At 40.0% G+C, this 20,455-nt stretch overlaps 2 protein-coding genes across 6 annotated transcripts in view; one reads left to right on the top strand and one right to left on the bottom strand.

Moving 5' to 3' along the window:
• Positions 1 to 6,681, top strand: part of NEK6 (NIMA related kinase 6) — a 76,294-nt gene extending 69,613 nt beyond the window's left edge. For all 5 annotated transcript variants that reach the window (XM_067308875.1, XM_067308874.1, XM_067308877.1 and 2 more), the window contains exon 10: positions 4,508 to 6,681. In XM_067308875.1, coding sequence (XP_067164976.1) covers positions 4,508 to 4,618 — 111 coding nt within the window. In that variant the 3' untranslated portion in view covers positions 4,619 to 6,681. The remainder of the gene's footprint in view (positions 1 to 4,507) is intronic.
• Positions 6,682 to 7,816: 1,135 nt separating this feature from the next.
• The window catches only part of PSMB7 (proteasome 20S subunit beta 7), a 28,114-nt gene continuing 15,475 nt past the window's right edge, over positions 7,817 to 20,455 (bottom strand). The window contains exons 7-8 of the mRNA XM_067308879.1: positions 10,190 to 10,341; positions 7,817 to 8,053 (exon numbers count right to left, since the gene is read on the bottom strand). Coding sequence (XP_067164980.1) covers positions 7,942 to 8,053; positions 10,190 to 10,341 — 264 coding nt within the window. The 3' untranslated portion in view covers positions 7,817 to 7,941. The remainder of the gene's footprint in view (positions 8,054 to 10,189; positions 10,342 to 20,455) is intronic.

The raw sequence follows: 20,455 nt of genomic DNA, 5'->3' as shown, positions 1-20,455 counted from the left end.
ATCTTGGGTACATTTACAGCTGGCTAAGGAACCTATTGTCGTGGTGCCTGAATCTCGGCAAGCTAAATTAAGGCAGAAAAGAAGATCTCTTAGTGGGGGGAGTATTTTGGGACTGGAAGTCTGTCACACTGGCAAAGCACAACGATGAAGCGTGGGAAAACCTTCTCCTTCCCTTCCTTTCCCTTAAAATAACACAAAAACATGCTATAAAACATAAACAGCGCTTAAATTTTTGTTTATGAAGTTTTCAGTTGTGAAGTGTGTAACAAAGCTTAAAGAAGATTCTTTAAAAAAATAGGGAGAGGGAAGGAAACTCATTTAGTTTAGTACAATAAGCATCTACACAGCATCTGTATAGGGGCTTTTTAAAGGTTTGGTTAATTTTATTGCCCATGAAAGCAAGAGATAGCAGTAGGTGAACCGGGCTATATCACAAATTGCCACCATGCATGCTTGCCCTGCTGTGCTTCGGTTCAGCTGCAATCACCCCTGTTGATTTTGTACCTGGTCTTAGGAGCTGATTTTTTTTTTTCTTTTTAAAATTTTTTTCTTATGCAGACAGGCCAGCTATTTTCCTCACCTTCTTTTTCAGTTCTAGTTGTCTCCTGTTTGAAAAGAAATAGCTAATGTAATTTTAGATGTTCACCATATCCTTTTGGGGTCTTTGTTTTAATTACAACAGAGTTCTGAGAAGCAAGAGGCAGGATACAGAGAAAATGTAATGCCTGGCAGTTAGCAGACAAGCTGTTATTCCACCGTAAGAGGGATTGTGCCAGTGCTCAGAACGTCTTGGCTGCTGGGTTTTATTGTGGCAGCTGCATGAAGGAAATGGCCATATAGCTGTACACAGAGAACACTGCTTGGGTGTCTGCCTTGGGATGGAAATGTGCATAAAGCCAAGTGGGGAATGAGGACTTTTCTGTGAGAGAATAGACATAGTGGTGCAAAACAATAAAGGGAGCAGAGGAAGAAGCCTGGAGATTTAATACAAGCATCTGACCGTGTCCATAGACACACAGGCTGCTTCAGGTACAGTGTCATCAAAGCACACTTGGTCTCGAAGGCAGGTTGCATTGATTCTGGGGACTTCGGAAGCTGTGGCTGAGGTGGAGGGGAGGCTGTCAGGACCATTAGTGTTAATGCAGTAGCAGTACTCTTTGCTGGAGCTGAATCAGGAGACATGCTCGAGAGAAAATCTAGCAATATCAAATCGCTCCATCAGGAGAAGCTGTCTTTTGTAGGGCTCTTGCTCAAGGCATGTATCTTCCATTACATGAACTAAAGAGCGGAAATGTTTTCTGGTATGTGGCGTGCAAACAGCTGTTTGGAAGGCCGAGCGTGCAGCTGCGATCAGTTGTATAAGCGTCTTAGGGTGACCAAGAAACTCCTATCAGTGAGCTTCTGTAGTGGAAAATCAGCGTGCAGCCTTGGAGAGGGAAACCATCCCAGCGAGGCTGCTGGAAGAGGTACCAGCATGTGTCCTCACGGGCTGCTCCCTTCGCAGTGTGGCTGCTGGAGAGTTTTGCATCAGGCCCCTTCTGCAAGCTCTGCTGCTTACACGACTTCCATAAAAAACAGTGTAAACTCTCTTTGCGGTAATATTGGTTAAGGTTGTAGCATGCAGTCAGCTGGCTATTGAGTTGAGGAGAAGGACGTGGTCACAAGCGCTTGGTTTCTCTGTAGAGCATCTCTTCTCGTTACCTTCCTGTCCTAAGCTTTTCTGTAGCGTGTGTGCGAAGTGACTGCTTTACTTCCCAATTCTCCTCTCGTGTTCCAACAATGGGCAGTTGCAATTTCTTGGTCATATTAGGCTCTAAATACTGGCATAAAGATGGCAGGATCCTGACTGTAAAGGGCATTGTGCTCATTAAATAAATAAATAGACACAGTTTAGGTTTTGCTTCTTGCTGAGTAACTCATGCAAAAAGATTATTTGGGACCAGTTCTAGAAAAGCGGTTTTTTTTTCCCAAGCTGCCTTAGCAGCAAGTCCAGGGTCGGCGCGTTCGCGTTTGCCACGCTGTGGTAGCACGCATTTCGAGATATGCCTGCTGGCAGCAAGAATTAGAGTAAGTTGACAGATGTGTTTCCTGTCTTTACAATTACTGTCTGTTTGCTTCCCTCTGGCAGTGCTAAAGAGTGCGTGTAGTGTGGTGATACAATCCGGGGTGAGAAGGATGGTTTAAAGCTCAAAGGCGCCAGGTCCCAGAGAACTAGGCTCCAGATGGTGTTCGTACGCTATTAACAGAACGCTTGACAAAGTCAGAGGAGGGCTGTGCCTGTGGCTGTAGCTTATCTCGCTGTATTAGCTGCTGCTTGTTGCGTGAAACTGCGAAGAGCCTCGTTTTGTGAATATTGGAACACGACTCCACCACGAACATTGTTTGTTGTAGTACATGCTTTTAAAGATGAAATTTTCAGATGTTTTTAGAGTGAATAGTTGAAGGGAAGGTGTGTTGGTGTCTTCCACCAGCCAAGCTAGGTTAAACACCCAGGCCGGCTACCAGGACTGTTTTTTTCTGAAAGACTTGCAAATCTGGAGGCATCTGCAGCATCAAGGTGCTTCAGAAGGAATTTGTTCTTCCTGAGAGCAGCGGGCGATGGGGTAGGTCCTGCCTCCCGCTGAGAGGGAACGTCTCCATTTCAGGCTGGGAGGGCAGATTCTTCAAATCGGTCTGATATTGTCGCTGCCGCTGGTTTGCGAGGGATGGGAGAAAGCGGCAGAGCCTTCACAGCCTCCCGCGGGGCTTGTCAAGGCCTGGTCCTTCAGTCCCATGCAGATGCTGATGGTGAAATCCCCGTGCTGTAACGGTCGTTGATTGAGGACAGAACTGCCCGGTCTGTGTTGAAGTGCCTTAACGTACACGGAAACACAACTGCTGCTTGCAGAAGTCGTACTGGTGGTGCAGACTCTGCTCAGATCCTCAGCAGCATTTTGGTTCGTGCGTGTGTGTGTGTGTGTGTGGTGGTGCAGTCTGTCTGATCAGGGCTCAGGTACGTGTTAAATCGTGGAGGTCTCAGCAGCTACCAGAGGCGCACGCACGCACACGTGCCCCCGCGCGCACGCAGCCCGGTCACGTCGCAGTTGCCTCGGACGGGAGCGGAGGCGGAGGGGCTGCGGAGCCCAGGTTGCTCCGCAGGCAGCGGGGCGATGGGGTTGGGCTGCTGTCGGGGTGCGCTGCACGCCGCTGGGCGAGGTGGTCGGGTGCTAACTGCTTTCCACTGCCCCTCTGCTTGCGCTGCGTGCGCCTGTGCCTCGGCCCCGTGCATCCCGCAGCCTCCCCGCTGCCGCGTGCCCCAGGCCCGGCAGCCCCGTGGAGCGGGGGCCTCCCTCCCGTCAGGACCGAAAGCCTCGCTCGGGTGCGTTCAGTTATGCAGCCGAAGCTGTGTGCTTATAGCTTGTATGGTCATGCTTTTAATTACCATTAAAATAATTGGCACTGTGGCTACTGGGAGGATGTGAGAAGATCAGAGGCTCAAGGCTGTTTCTCCCCATGCCTCAGGGATACGAGCAGCTTTCGGTGTCTGTATAATTAAAAGCTACAATCTTTCATGTGCACAATAAAGAGGGTTGGGAGGTGGGGAGACTTGAGACCTTCCGCATTTTATTTATTAAAAATAATCAATGACCAGTCTCCTTTCTTCACAAAGGTCTTCTAGGAAATGCTGCTGTTTCGTGCAGCTGTGTTCTGGCATCCTGTATCTTAAGATCCAGAAGTGCCGTTCAGACTTTTTACATTAAAAATTGTTGAACTGGCTCGTTACAAAGCATTTGACGTGGGAAGCGGAGGACAATTATCGTACAGGAGAGCTCTGCTCAGGACACATTTTAAACACCTCCTTTTAAACACTTTCTCCTTTTCCTCCGAGTCCTTCATCATCTGTCAGCTCAGTGAAATCTCTGGCAGTGAGCTTGTTTTTCCTTCCTCCCGTCCACATCCCGATTCCTGTGTCCCGCTGCCCAGTGCTGCTTCCGCACCCCAGACTGGAGCCTCCCGCGCTGGCGTCACCGTTACTCTGCCTGTGACCCCTCTGTCTTGCTCATCACACTCTTGCTCTCTAGCTGTTTCCCTCAGCAAGCTGTTAGTCATCTCTGCTCTGGTTCTCTAAGGTGAAATAAAAATCTCACAGAAAAAAAGATTTTTAGAAAAGCTTGGGATGATGAGTGTCGGGAGCAACAGATCAGCCAGGCCGCTGCGAGGCCCTAGAGCCGCCCGAGGCCCCCGAGCAGGGACGCACCTCGGTACGCGCTAGCAGCACGTGGCAAATGACTTCATGTAAAATCCACTCCGTTAGGTAGGGTGCAAAGCTCGGTGCTAAGGAAAACGGTTCTCTTTGGTCCTTTTATAGGGAGGGCAAGTGAATGTGGGCACAGTCTGCCTGGGAGCGCCTGAGTAAAAGGTTCCTAACTCTGGGCCTGGGCTCCAGTGTTCAAACCACCCCGTATCTTTTTCCAGTAAGACATAAGCTGATCCATTAATATTTGAATGCTGTTTTCCTGTCTTTCAGCTACGGGAACTGGTCAGCATGTGCATATACCCTGATCCAGATCAAAGACCCGACATTGGTTACGTGCACCAAATAGCAAAACAAATGCATGTTTGGACCTCCAGCACTTGAACCATCTGCAAACACTCGCAAAAAGCCAGCACAGCTTAGTCTTACTTGAATTTTTTTTCTCAGATGAAACCGACTGGTGCCTAGTCACACAAGTGAGAGGGTTGAGCACTCGTAGCAAGATGCTCCATTATTTCTGCAGGTTATTTGACAAGGACTCTTACACGGTGGTCATGCTTTAAAGTGAAGATTCTGTGAGGTATTGCAAGTGATTTTTTTTTTTTTTTTTTTTTTTTTAAGCCAATAACACGTTACAGATGTAGATCATTTAAGGGTCCTTTTTTAAAACTGTCGTGTGTAATCTAGGATAGATTATATTAACAGGGGTGTCTCGGAGCATTTGACACACCCCTTCTATCTTAACTGTAATGTGAAATATTGAAATAATTCCTTCAGTGAAATCACTTTATACTAATGTAAGAATTGCCATAGATTTTTGTGTAATTTGTATAACTGCTACTTTGCCTCTTCTGCAAATGGTTAATAGCAAATTCAGTTTTTACTTCATATCATCTTTTAAAGCATCCAGTTACGTGTTTTTATTAATTCCCTCCTCTTCAGATTTAGGAACTGGGAAGGGTGTTGGGGCGAGGGAAACATATTTGTTTCAAGTTGTTTTTTTTTTTTCTTAAACTGAAAATTTAGAGTGAATAATTTGCTGATGCATTTATCTGTTAATTTGGCTAGAGCCAATGAGATGAGTTAAGCATATACCTGGAAAAAAACAAACAAGCATTGCTTCTGCAGGTAACTTCTCTTTAAACTTATTTTCCCATTTGGTATGAATCTTTTTTTTAGGCTAAAAGTTCTTATTAAAAACCAGTGTTATTCTAAGCCAAGTGTATTTTGGGGAAGATACTTTTATCAAATTCAGTGGTACTTCAGGTACTGATAGGTAAAATATAAGCAAAGCAGTGTTTTAAACTTTTTGAAACATTTTAAAAAGAAATAAGTAAAATGCTTTGTGTATCTAATTCTACGTAAGGATCAGCCCCTATCTATTTAACTGTGAAAGCTAATTTATAGAATGTGAATTTTTATAAAAGCTCAACCTGATTTGAAGGAGTCATCGTCTTTAACAACGACATGAAAATTTCCAACCAACAAATCCATTCATTGAATCAATGATTTGTTTCATTACTGTCAATGAAAAATATTCACTGCTTTAGAAACAAACCTGGATTCACGTTCAAGTGTTTCCATTTCATTTGCCTGTTCGGAGGAACAGTGCTGCACTTAATGTTCTCGAGGACACCATCCGGGGGAAAGAAGCCTGTGCAGTTACAGTGCTGCTTCCACGTGTGACAGTGGCTAATGCCACAAAGTAGGTTTGTGTGTGACAGTTAAAATGCAGCCTGTGCCTGTTTTTTCTTAAGCATACAATCCTTAATTTTTTGGAAATAAGATTAGGGTTAGCAGGTTAAATACATATATATGCTTTTAGTGGATTTTTTTTTAACCTAATTTTCTCTACTTAAAGGAAAACTGCAGTGCCATCTTCAACTACTTTCAATCAAATTTTAAAATATTTATATAAGGTAGCAAAGTAAAGCTATTAATTGCTGTGAATAATGTTGGTATCATTAATGCAAGGTGCCATTTTGGTGAGTCTTCTCAGCAGAAAGTTGAGCCTGCTGCGCTCTCATGAGAGATTCAGGAAATTCAAATCAGCATGAGAATGTAGGAGAGGCACCAAATTGCTTCCAACATTCCCATGCTAACAAACATGTTTAATTTATGGTCAGCTTCTTCAGCAATTCTTAGAGTTAAGACCAAAGACTGTCATTTTTACACTGCAGGTTTCCTTTAAGCCCTGGTGGCAGCTACACATTCATAGGGATGGTTGTGCTGCGCCTCGCTGGTGTAACCTAGAATAGGATCTTTGGCTTTCAGGGAAGCTCAACTTGACTATCTTGAGAAGTCTGGTCACTTTCTTGCTACTTAAAATTTATTAGTGCTTATAAGTAAATGTATTTCAAAAGGTAATTTTTTTTTTTTTGCAATTGTGCATTTTTAGATAAATAAAACAATGATTTACAAAATAAACACCTTTGTTAAGAAAAAAAGTATGAGTCCAGTATTAAGGAAAAAAAATTGTTAGAAATAATCACTGAAAACAGTCTAAATATAAATGTGAAACTGTTCCTGACTGCTATTATGAGATGTTAATACTTCACAGCAAGCTCTGCTTCCAGCAAATGGACTGTATAAACTGTCAGTTGTCATGAGGGAAACCTATATATGAAACTCTTCACCCTCCAGAAGTATGGCCCGGCTAAAGATATTTTTCCTGGATGTTTGTTTGCTTTGTTGCATGTGCTGACTAGAGCCTAATATCCGTTAACCTTTTGAAGGTGACGGTAGATGAGATGCCTTCCCTTTCCAGTAAAAGAAGAAAAAAAATATTGCAGGTGACTTTTCAGCCAGCATCTGGGGGCTGTTCTGGAGGGGAGGTAAGTAAGTGGTACAACATGAAACAGTCTGAAATCAGTTTAGCTCAGATAATACAGGCCCTGGATTTTAGGACTGCTGAAAACCTTTTGAAAAAAAGAAAGGCCAAGTGGAAGCTTGTAGCAAAAGTGAGGCAAGTAACAAGACAGTGGGGCTCTGACTTGGGCTGTCTTCAGTTAGGTAATTTAGAAATGAAAATGTCTGTACCTCGGTGGAGGCTGGATCTACTCAGTAGCCTGTCACTACAGAAAACGGGGAAGAATGACTATAAACTCATGATGATACCAATATTATTTCTCTGCAATAATATAAATAGTCTGCTTTAGCTCAAAATCAGTGCTCACTATTTTCATACCAAGTTTTTTGATCTGGTAGGCATACATCAAGAAAAGAACATTATGCTAAATTAAAAACAGACAGAAACTGGGCTTAAGCAGAAAAGTTTTACCCCTACTACTTTTTTTTTTCCTGGGCTGAAGTCAAAAAAGCAGCTGTTGTACTTAGTGGTTTTGTTTGAAGCCCTGTATTGGCAGTATGAAATAACTGATGCTGGTATTCACGCCAAGAGCCCAACTCTCTGTACGTGCTAATACAGATCTTTTAGGGTAAAGTACAACCTACTTTCATTGCCCACAACACTAAAAGCAGCCAGTACGAATAAGCTGCTGCAGTCCTGTTCTGCATAAGCCTCACTTCTGCAGCAGAGAGAGAGAATGGAAAAGAAAAAAGCAGTATCATCAAAAACATTCATTAGGAGACTGGTAAGAACTCTTTATTTTACATCAGCTGCATATTTTTCTTCATGGAGGAAGGCTTCTAAAACTGAAATGTAACTAATACTGGTCTCTAGTAACATAAGCACTGCACAGAATAGTTCAGGAAGTGTCCATGGTTTGTACAGTTTCATCCACCACCTCAATTTCCAGGAGTGCTACGTTTTCAGTGAGAACAGCAGTAGTTCCTTTTTCACACTTGTATCTACCAAACCTGTTAAAGAAATGGGTGAAAGTTAATTTGGAAGATGATACTACCCAGGAAAACTCACATTTAAAATTCTAGATCTAATAACTTTCTCTGATGTGGGAGTTTCTTACACAAGTTCAAAGCGAGTACAGAAACTGTGCTTAGTGTAACACATTGTTTTTTAAAAAAAAGTTACCAAGTGATGTGAAAGGCAACTTTAAAGAAATAAGTGAGATTTCATAATAGCACACAGCATTCTTGTTGTGTAGCCTTGCTCAAAGAATACGCACTTTTTTTTGCAGCTCTAAAGTAATTTTATCAATGTTTTAGCTAATTTTAACACGGAAATCCAAAGCTCACATTTAAAACAAAGAATGTCTGCAAACAAGCCATGCTTCTGAAATCTTGCTACATCTGACTAAAAAGGAGCTTTTCTCCTGTTCTCCCATTTGCACAGTGAAATGCAAAGTCTCACTGGAACCATATAATGACCATTCTCTCCTGGCCGACCACCTATAAGGCTTTGCTCAGAAGAATGACATTTCAGGCACGTGCAGTTGCGTGGCAAGAAGTCCAAAGGACCTTTAACTGGAGCAGGGCTGTTCATAGTGGCTTTGGCAATAGTGTCTGCCTTAAAAAGAAGGGGAGGAAAAAGTGATTTCTTTAAATTCTACTATTTTGGCAGCAGACTGAAAAGTTGCACAACTTGTTACATGTAACATAAAAGTACATATTGCAAAAGCCTGTAACTGCCTTGGGGGCTGTGAATCACTGATTAGGCAATGCAGTTCACCAAGCAACATGTCTGAGTGTTAGAAGGAAAATTTGTCAGCTCCTCTAACCCTAAAATCTTGCTCACTTTAGAATTTCATCACCTCTGTGTCCTGAATATTCTCAGTATTACAAGATCATATTATACATACTTAAATGTAACCTTGTTCCCAATAAATTTTGTAGTTGAATATTTATGACACTAAATTTAGGAGATTCAAAATGACTGTTTTCAGTGGCAGCATAATATCACCTTTGTGAAGGATTTCCAAGTGCTACAAAATGCTGAAGTTTAACGTGCTGTGCAGCCTTTCCATGAGCTTTGAGGAATTAAACACTGAGAACCATAAAATGGAGGAGATTGTACAGAAATCTCTTTCTGATGTGGCTTGCCAAATGAAAGAGCTGGAAAACACACAGCCCAAGTTTCTACATAGTAGAAACAGTAGGACAGGGCTGCCCCACTGGAAAAGCATGAACACTCACAACTTGCAAAACTTTTTGTTCATTTATACACAAAATGGGAATCAACTTTAATCTGACTAAAAATCTTGCTACTGCCAAATTTAGCTATTAACTATAAACTAAGTTTTTAAGAAGTTACAGTAAATATCTGGACAATTTTTATTTGTATGAGAAAACTGTGATGATCAAAACAATGTCTGTGTTGTCTTAGCAGTTTTCTATAGGGTATATTTTCCAGCCACTGGCTAGAAACAATTTCTAGAAAGGGAATAAAACACAACATAGTAGTTAGTTACAGGCTAGAGTTCCGGAGGTGGGGGGGGGGGTGGGGGGGGTTGATGTTGTTTTTGTCCCCACAGCAAGTTCTTATTTAATGGCTAATGACAGGCTGTGCTGCCAGCTACTCCTTTTCCACATCGCCACGCTAAATTTAGGCGGAACTGCACAGGGTATGGCAATACCACTGGTCTTGCTGACACCACACACAAATTCCAGCAAGAGAGTAGCAAAACAGGACTGCATTGCCATCCACTAACAAAACCCCCCCAAGTATCTACTCAGTCACAAATGTGAAACTTCATCACCATCTCAAATTTCCTGAAACTTGAAGCAGTCTCCCTGTTTGGTGAAGAGGTGGCAGGTAAGCAATTCACTTACTTCTTCCACACATCTGTAAATGCCACTAACCACCTCAATATTCAACTGCAGCTGCAGCCATTGTTGAAATTCTAATATATTAAATACAAATCTAAAGACTATCCTCTAATAGCTATAAACTACATAAAGGGGTTTTGATAATGACTGTCTTAAAGCTTTTTAAAAGAGATTTAGGGAATATGCTGAAAAAACTCAGTACACTACATCATGGAAGACAGGAAATGTTAAGCAAGAGCACAGATGATGCACAGCTTCAGAAATACCAACCTTTCCCCTTTTTTGTTGGCCACATCATATGGACGGAGGAAATCCAACTTGTTCTTGCTTATAACACAGATATCTATGTTACTGCCGGAGCCCAGATCATTGTATATGCCAGCTGCAATGGCATCTCTCACAAGCTGTTTGGCTTCCTCTTCCTGGAAAAGTTAAAAAAGCTGTCATTGCACAAGTGTTGGCATTTCACAGAAATGTTTGTCCATGTGACAGTGGAAGCTGTGAGCTCTCAAACGATAAATGAGATATCAGCACCTTTTTTAATCACCAAAGTACCGCGGAGCAGAACATCAGTCTACTGAACAGCGGCGCTATTTAAAGGGCAAAGCCTTTAACCTGTTCATGCCCCCTCCTCCCTCCCCGAGATTTGGTAAAGATTGTCAAGGAAACAAAATTAAGATTTTTGTCTGTCTTAATCAATGGAGAAAAACTTTATATTATCTTCCAGGCTTTCATGCACGTGTACAGTGCAAGTTCCCTGTAGTGCCCTCCGTTAACAGTTGCATACAAATTAAAGATCCATACTAGTTTAGTTACAAGCCTTCCCTAGGTAGGGACTATTTAATCATCCTCTGTAGTACCAAAATGATGTGTGTGATTTTGTAACATAGCCAGCGTGGTTTGTAAAATTTATTCTGATCATTTAAACTGTTGCAGGGGAGCCTGGCTCTGTACTGAACTGTAGCTGGCTAATATTTTCAGTTCCAGTGTAAAACACAAGTACAGAGAATTTAAAGAAATCTGCTGAATACTTGCAGAACTAGGTACCGCTGTCAAAAATCCTATAATTTTTAGTTAACTTCTTGCGATTTAACAAAAATGCATTTTCTTTTTTGAATTAATAGGAAATTTGCTACAGTCCCTTTTTTTGCTGTACAAGTTAGAAATTCCACAGATAACTAAAGCATAATATATTTAATATAGTCCATTTAATGTATGCTGCATTTATATATTTCAAAAGCATATGCTGTATATTATTTCTAAACTACTTAGTGCAACTAGCAAAATCCTATTTGTATCAAAACTAGAATACAAATGTAATCTGAGCACACAATTTCTTACAGATTTTATATACTTTCTTTAAAAAGGGCAAGTATGCAGCTACTGAAATGCATGCTGCACATACATAACTTTCTGAATTTTTTTTGCTATTTAGAAGCTGTCTAAATAGTCTTATGAAACAGAATACAATAGTTTCTACTGTACATTAACGCTTGCATAATTACCATTCAGACAAGTGTCTTCTACAATGAAGTATTTCAAAATCAAAACTCTCCATTAAAATTATATATTACAACAAACCTGTAATCAACTTCATTCCATATATATATATATATATATATTTTATATATATATAATACATATGAATGGCATTGATGGAACAGGCCTCAGAAGTTCTGATACACTTGATAGCCCTTATTAGAAAAGAGAAGGTTACTAGAACTGCGTTGGCTCCCTCTACAGCTTCCAAAGAGAGTTCGTTTTTATTTCAATGGCAACTTTACTGAAAGTCACAGATCAGAGCCAGAGATACTACAAATAATTTGGTAGGGCCAGTAAATCCTTAGTTTTACACTGTATGTGAAGATACTACTCGGTATAAAGAAATATTGCAAAACAACCTTCTTAATGTTCTAGACAACCAATGTGATCTGGTGCAGCACTGTTTTATATCTTGCAAAAACTGGGGACAGAGTCCTCACGTCATATGTAGATATTGACAGCTAAGAGACACTGTCACTTGAGATCTGAACTAAACTGCTATTCTGCGTACACCCAAGCAAGCTTTTAAAGCGTTGCATTGGCCCTGCTTACCGCTCGTCGGGTCGCCAGCCTAGCGGGCTGAAAACACGAGCTAGGTTGCTTTTGGAGGGAACGGAACAAAGATGATGTGCTCCAGCAGTGCTTAACATGGTCTGACATCGCTGCGACTAGACGAGAGCTGTCTACCAAAGAACCGCCTAGGATCCACGGTGCGGGTGGGAGGTCCTCTCTCCCAACGGGCTGCACTACGTATTGCGTTGTATTGCTCGCTAATAGAGGCAAAGCCACCGAGGATGCGCCCGGCAGCGTCAGCTCCACCGAAACCTTAATGGAGCAAGTGCTCGTGTTCTGGTTGTCTGGCAAAAGTGTCAGTCAGAAAGCGTATATACATACATACATATATATGTATACACACACACACACACACACACACACACACACTTAAAAGGCTGCTGAAAAATTACACACATCATAAGCACATTAAACACCCACCCCCCTGCCCCTGCACCATACCAGCTTAATTTTTTTCCATCATTTATAAGGAAGTTATTTGACAACTATAAATAGCATATACCTGTTCTAATAGGAATAAGACTGAAGTCAGTCAGAGAACAAAGTTTTATCCTCAACTCATACTTAACAGTAGTTACTGCATAGCTAGCCCAGCATTACCAGCTGTTTAACAGGCCCAAGACACACCGAGTAACTGAATTCTGTCTCCCATTATCACTCCTCATTGCTTTTCTGATATTTCACACATTTAAATAATCTTCCGTCTTTAGGTATCATGAACAAAACAGCAAATATTCCGTGCAGATTTTGACAAATGCAGCTTTTTTACTTGCTTCATCTAAAGCCCTTAGTGTCTCTCTGCCAATATCCTGCCACCTGAAAATAATGATGCTGAGATACGTAGCCTGCTCCTAGAATGTCTCTGGTGCAGACAGCAGCTGCACAAGCCCCAGTGTACAAGTGCAGCTGAAGAAGAGCCCAAAATTAGCTCAGCTACAGTCATGTCTGCTCCCAGTGCATGCTTTGCATTCTCCAATGGCCTGCTATAAAACAACTGGTTAATAACAGTATTCATATTCAAACAGCTTAATTACAATATTGACCGGGAGATTTTTTTTTTTTTTTGAAGTAAACTATAGAAATAGTATAGGTTCTTATTTCCCATTTTTATTAGGATTAATCTTTTAAAAAACAACAAACTAAATTACATTTTCTACCAAGCTGACTTGAACAAAACCACCACACTGTAAAAAAAAATAATAATAATTTCTGCTTGTTATGTCACTTTTTGGTAGTAGAACTCTCAAAAGAAAGTATTTCCTTATTCAGCATATACAAGACTAATTTCTCTAAGCTGATTCATTGCATGCTGGGGGTATTTTATATAGTGCGCGCACGCTCTCTCTCTCGATATATAGCAACTATAGAAAAAGTAAACATACTAAAGCAAATGAAAAACTACATGTAGATATGTTTTAAAATTAAGTAGTAGCAGAAATAGGTTTAAGCTGTTATGTGTGCCGTTAGTTTAAGAAAAACATCACTGCTTAGGCAAAGGCAGATGTGTGGGTTTTCTTTTTTTTCCCTTTTAATATTTCCAAATTTTTAGAACAATGTAAGTCTTGCAGAATCATCATTGTTTTGAATTAAACACTTCGGTATATTTTGCCTTTCAAAATGTACTCTATTAATCTATTTCTAACAAAATATTTTTAAAATAGCCACCACAGTCAATAGAGCTCAGTTGTAGCAACACTGAGGCATCTACTACACTGAGAAAGGTCTAAAACATAATCTCAGCTCTTTCATCTGATATAGTGCAGCCTGGTTCATGAACCTGAAATAATTTTAATTATAGGGAACCCTGATACAGTGCTGTGTTCACTTCCTATCCCCTTTTCATAATTTAGAAAGATGACCAGAACAGCCATGAGAGAAACTGCTCCTTGATAGAGATCCTGCATACAAAGTTCTAGCAAGAACTGCTATTTTACGATCAGAAAATAGGGGGTTATAATGAAAGTGCTGACACAGTCTTAACTATAGGGGCACGAATGAGTCACTGTAATAATTAATCTTTAAAAAAAAATCCCCAAAACCCAAACACCCTAAAAGTTCAGAGTACATAAAAGGAGCACTTCCTACTTTATGGTTGCAAAGACCAAGCTAACTGGGAATATCATTCTCTCGGGTCCACACTGCTGCTTAAATGAGATTACAGCAAGAGTGATGTACTGTAATACAAGTCAGTTGTGACAAGCAGCACTTTATAGAGCTATCTGTTTGTCTCCATCACTACATCACACAATGTGTCCCAGGACTCCAATGTGCAACTCCATTTACCACTACATGACAAATGGGCAGCACTTGTAAAAGGCACAAAGAGGTCCAGATCAGCCATGTAATGGTCACCGCAGATGTACCATAGCGCTTGAGGGGGGAAAAAACAGACCCCCAAGTTCATTAAACTGACCAGTAATGGATCTTTCAAAATGTGTCTTAGGAATAGTACAGTAAAGGCTAAAATAAATAACTCAGCATGGAAGGCTAATCTGAAATAGTGTTTGATAAATTATTTATAACACAGACAATTGTCTGCATTTAATATTGGAGCTACTGGTAGCATCTTTAAAAGATGATTTATGTGCTGTAATGCCATTAAGCTTTATATGGGCCCACTGCTAGCTATAAAGTCTGCTGAGATTTAGAGAATGAGTTTTAAACTGTCACTGCAACATCATAGTAGATAGAGACTGTATTAAATCTTTACTTTAAACCTGTTATCTGGAGAGTTGCATTTTGTAGACACTCAAGAACTGATAGATTACCTCTCTACATCTGCTATGGTGCAAGTCACAAACAGCACCAATAAGGAACTTTTCCACATTATTCTTGTATATGGCTTGAATCAAGTTTCTCTTCTCACTTAAGCAATTTCCAGATTTCAAGTGCTACTGAAGAAAAAAAAAAAAAAAGACTTCTAGAGAGTATGTGGATATTTCTACCTCATATTAATACTATCTTTGCTAATAGCTTTTAAATGTATCATTACGCCTGCAGAAGTACAGAGAGCAGCTGCAATAGTGTTGTGAGCATTATTTCCTTGCCATTCAGGTAGTTTTACAAGTTAAACTGGAGATGTTTTTCTATGTTGAAAAACTGTAGAAAGGTTTTTTTTTTTTTTAATGTTTATCAAAGTGAAATTAATGCCTTCTGCAGGTCACCAGTATCCTGTCTAATATTTGATATGTAGTAGAATGCTTTAACGAGTCTTACCAAGAATTTGAAAGGTTAGTATACACTGAATGTCAAAGGGTGTAACAATTTATGGAGGGGGGGAAAAATTATATATACACACACACACAATGTATTTACTACAACTGATCCTTTTACAGCAGATTGAAACTTGTTCAAATTCTGTAAAGTAAAAAGTCCACCCTACTTCAAGTGAGAATCCACAAGTTGGGGATAACAGAAGGAAAGGGGAGGAAATCAGAAGCTTCAGGCAGGACAGGGTTAAAAAAAAAAAAAAACCACAACAACAACACACTATAAAGAAGTGTTGGGAATTTGGGGCTAGGAAAGTGATACCTCTTGAAGGGCATAAACACCTGCAGAATCATAACTGGACTTCGGAGGAGTCATCAGCAGACTACAACATGTTAAAGGGTGGATATGTCTGTTGGAGAAATTGCGTTGGAAATCAATATGTAACTGGAAGCATTGCTGAAATCTGCTGGTTAAGTCCAAAGAGATAACAAAGAAAGAAGCAAAGTACTTTTTGTTTTTTTTCTTGTAAGGGAAGTTAAAAGACTCCATTTAGTGAAGCATGAGGAAAAGTTTACAAGATGAAGTTGCAAGTGCAAACAATTAGAATTAAGATCACACCAAAGATAAAGGTTATGAAAAACCAGGATCTGTAAGATTAGCAGCATCTCGGAGACCCATAGCAGTAAAACATAAAAATGGGTCCTGGGGGCAAACATCAGTTCCCCAGTGCATAAAGAAGAACAGGGAGAAATTATCAGAATATTCTCAGCACGTGATGGAAAAAAATAAAATATCTGAAGGTATCTGGGACTAAATGGCTTGTGTGACCCTAAAATTTGGTGCCTCTCATCTGGGAATATTCCCTGCAATTACATTAAAATTAAACTTTAGACTCCTCCTTTCCCCCATTTCACCCAGGTGAATTACAGTCATACAAGGAACTGTTTCCCCCTTGATGGGGATGAAGACAGTGTCTCCTCTGTTCTGCTGAATTTCAACCATACATTATTTTAGAATTGTTTATGTTCTAAATGAAAAAAAAAACCTTGAATCTAAAAGAAAAAATGCCTTGAAATAGCATACTTGGGTTTATTTATTTTTACTGAACAGATGCTAAAAACTAAGATAAGCAGAAATGTAGTAGTTTCTAAAGCAAATGTGAGAGGGAAAATAAAATAATGACTCTAATACTGTATGTATAAAGCAGCTCTAGTTATTTTAAATCAAGGTAAAGTGCATCATGTTATTTTCCAGTTCTTCTTCCACAGCCTTATTTAACAAGGAACTGAAATGCCCCAAATTCTGAAACATGACTTTCCTTCACTTGCAGGAAGGCAAGTGACTGACTCAATATTTGCATAACAAACAGTGTCAAGGACTCAAAGCCTATTAAATATGATTAGAATTTTCTCTCCAGAATACATCCTGTTCAAATGCTGTGAATCATACCCTCTGTTTGGAATTACTTTTGTTGTAAGGTAACTTGACTTACTTTTGTCTAGCTTTTCAAGTAGGACTCTTATTTAAAAAAAAACAAAAACAAAGAAACAAACCCCCCACAAGTCTGCTTAAGTTACATACATTCCTATTTCCTTGGGCCACTATACAACTTCCCTTCATCACTTGGTACTTTCACAAACGCAAAGTATCTGTCTGTGCCACCATCACTGATGCAGTACATTTTAAACAAACCAAACTTTCTTAAATCCCTGGATTATGAGCACATCAGGTGTTGATATGTTGCCTATCATATACAAACAATACAGGAAATGAAGATTGCTACTTCCCAGCAAAACTACAGCACAAATATGACATAGGCTGGAAATCATGCAAAAAGAAATCTGAGCATATCACTGGTTTAGCAGTCTTGTAAAAACCCAGCAGTTGAGTTTTTACACAAATGTATCTATATTCATTCATTAATAGATCAAATACTTCCATACTGCATTTGATGCAAGTTTTGTTGCAGATAATAGATAAGTAAATATTTATTTTTAACTGCTTTCTCCTAAGAACTTTTCAAATAAAATATACCTCTCTATTATTATTCTCAGTGATTACAGTATTTTCATCTTCCATTGGTATATACGCCTGCAAGCCCAGACTCCTCACCACCCCCCCCTTTCTGATATTGTACACCACACAAGTACAATAAACCATGTTAATATTTCATACCAGTGTGAAATATGCTGGAGTATCAATTCAGCATCTGCTGTCTTTAGGGTACTGGCGTCCCGCAGAGACACTTTCAATTTGTAATTGAGTTCTATACTGAATTAATCAGCAGTTTATCTTTTTTAGTAAAATAATGTCTTCCCCACTAACCTGGATTTACATTAACAATTTATGCCAAATTACCTGCCAAGGCAAAAAACTTATATGATTCGGAGCTACTACTCAATAACATTAGATCCTGTATTTCATTCCTTACATGAAGACTAGTACAATACATAGTTCCAGTGGTACAGAATTAAATAACAAGCTCCTCTCACAATTGCAGGATTTTTTAATACTATTTCCATACTTAGAATTAATATAAAAACACATATAATCCATCACTACTTGTGTCTGGATAAAGTTCATGGGTTTTAGGGAACTGATTCTCAGAATAAAATGAACATGCTCAACAATAAAGGAGCCGTAAATTCTACTCTGTCAGTGTGATATCCTCAATTTTTTGTTAGAGCTGTATTACCTTAGAGTAACATGCTGAACATCAGCTACTAGGGAGTAGCAAGAAATGTAAACAATGAAAAAAAAAAAAAGACAACTAAAATAACTATATACCACCACTGTACAACCAAAGATGAATATCCAGCAATAACACGTCTGGCTTCAAATAAAGCAAATTATGTTCATATCACTATTACTTGAGCTCTGAAGAAAGGATGGGGGGGGCATGAAGGTCAACATTTGGGGGGGAGGGGTAAGGGGGGGGAGTCTTAGGCTCTCTGGCAATTTTCTTCTTAAATACACCAAAATGTTCCATAAACCTTCTTCACGTGAAGGGAGCCTCCCCTCGCAGCCTAGGCGCATTCGGCTCTTCACCTCGCCGCAGCTCAGCGCTCTGCTCACCGAAATTGCACCCTGCCTTCAGAGGCCTCGCTGCAGGAGCGGCACTCAGCCTTCGCACCACCTGAAATATTTCCCAGTTTGTTTTCCCTGTGTTCTGCGGTTATGGGAAATACACAAACTGAAACAATTTAAACTGGAACACCTGCTCCTGAGAAATGCATCAAAAATAATTACCTGTCCTACATCTACCCTGTGCACTAAAATGATCTCTAACACTGAGCCCTGCTTGTGACCAGCTTGTCTATATTATTCTGTACAAAGTTTAAGTCTTACTTTTGCAAAGGTGAAAAAATTGTTGCTCTTTTTCCATGCAGCAAGGCCCAATTTAAACCAGGGCAAAATTAATTATCTTGAGATAATTTGAAAACTAGAAAACTAGAAGAAAATGTTATGGGGTATCACTGGTAACCCAGAAAGATACTGTCAGCAGTTTCTCACCTGATTTCTGCATAGAAATTGTGCTTTGGTACATTCAAAAAGCACACCTCAAAACATTTCTCCAGTAATCTTAGGCATTTCAGAGCACATCTACCTATAAAGTGGTACAGAACATTTTTAATCAACTTCATATTTCTTGTCAACTTCATATTTCTTGTTTGACATTAGTTCTGCAATGGAAATCAATCCAAGGTACAAATCTATGAAAGAAGATGAGAACAGTACTAACCTTCTAAAGTGTCAAGCAGAAACTTAGTTAACATATAATAATTTTAATCTAAAAATAAGAAACAGCACGATAAATCTTTATTTTCTGGATGACTGTCTGCACTAACACCTGATACTTACCCATGTAAATACATGGCTTTAAAGGAGAAAATAATATAGGTATATAAGGAAAGCATGAAATCTGTATCAACATGAGCTCTGTCAGTAAAAGGCAGTGAAGATATGCCACTAACAGTCACTGAGTAATGAAATAAACAGATATACAGAGCACACAAATTCTAAGTGCTTATTTTTGTACGAGAAGTCAGGTTTTTTTCATTTACTTAATCTCTGTGTTTGACACCAACGGGGGTTCAAGTATCTCAGGCAGGCTCTTCAGCTTAACTCTGATAGTCTGGCTTGATCTCTATTGTCTGCTGTCTGAGTTCAGCCGACAAACCTCCCAGCAAGTGGTCACCTTCCTATGGAGTCATTAAACCTCTGAATGTCAGCTGGTGGGATTAGCCTGCAGACTCCCACACCTGAGCCCTATGGCGGGGACACAGGCATTTTGATCACCATCACTAATGAATACAGAATTCATATGCAGCTTGTCATTGCTCTTGAGCCTTGAATCACACAGATGCAGTCTAAATAAGACTGATGAGACAACTATTGTTGAAGATTAGAGAGTTTTGACAGTTTCCAAAAATAGCTCAGTATTATTGTTAGTAGTTAATAAAAATACCACCACCGTATTGAGGGACAGTAGGAAATATAAGCACAGAAATATATTTTGAATGATTTGTATATCAGCTGTTTAAAAATGGGAGAAAATGACATGTTTTCATAAAATTTTGTACAATGCCTTATGCATTTTTTACCAAAATAAAAAGTATGCAGTGAACCTGGCATTAACACCAACTTCCACTTCGACACAACGAAGACCTTCAATGCACATGGAGCATTCCTGAGGAAGGCACTCTTTATGCCTTCGTTTGGGGGATATGGGGCTGCTCACAAGTACCTCAAAAATTAGTGGCAAAGCCAGAAACAAAACTGTGGGTCAGAAGAGCCTGAGTCTACCCATTTTACAACTAGACCACTTCCAATCTCTTCCCTTCTATTATTTTTCTTTGTCAACATGCATACTCTGACAGCTGCAACTATCTGCTGAGAAGGTTACTACCTCCAACTGGCCCCTTCTCCCTTTTACACAGGGTTACCCAAACCTGCAAACCCGCCCGCTGAGCTGCTTGTAAGATTGCTCCCTAACCCACCAAACAAGTCAGCATAGTCACCGCAGAACGATCGCAAAAGCAGACCTGGCTAACAGGTGGAGGGGTGCAAGTCTCTGGCAGAGAGCAAGATGCAATTGATGGTAATGTTTTTGGAGAGCACAGCGCCTACCACAGGAGGATAAGTATCTACGGTCCAAGTGGAATATAGTGAAAAACAACTTTTTTTTTAAAATCTGTTCCTAGTCCTGCA

Source organism: Apteryx mantelli, chromosome 21, assembly GCF_036417845.1.
Source record: "Apteryx mantelli isolate bAptMan1 chromosome 21, bAptMan1.hap1, whole genome shotgun sequence".
NCBI classification, from domain to species: domain Eukaryota; kingdom Metazoa; phylum Chordata; class Aves; order Apterygiformes; family Apterygidae; genus Apteryx; species Apteryx mantelli.
This window is presented reverse-complemented; position numbering and strand designations above follow the sequence as displayed.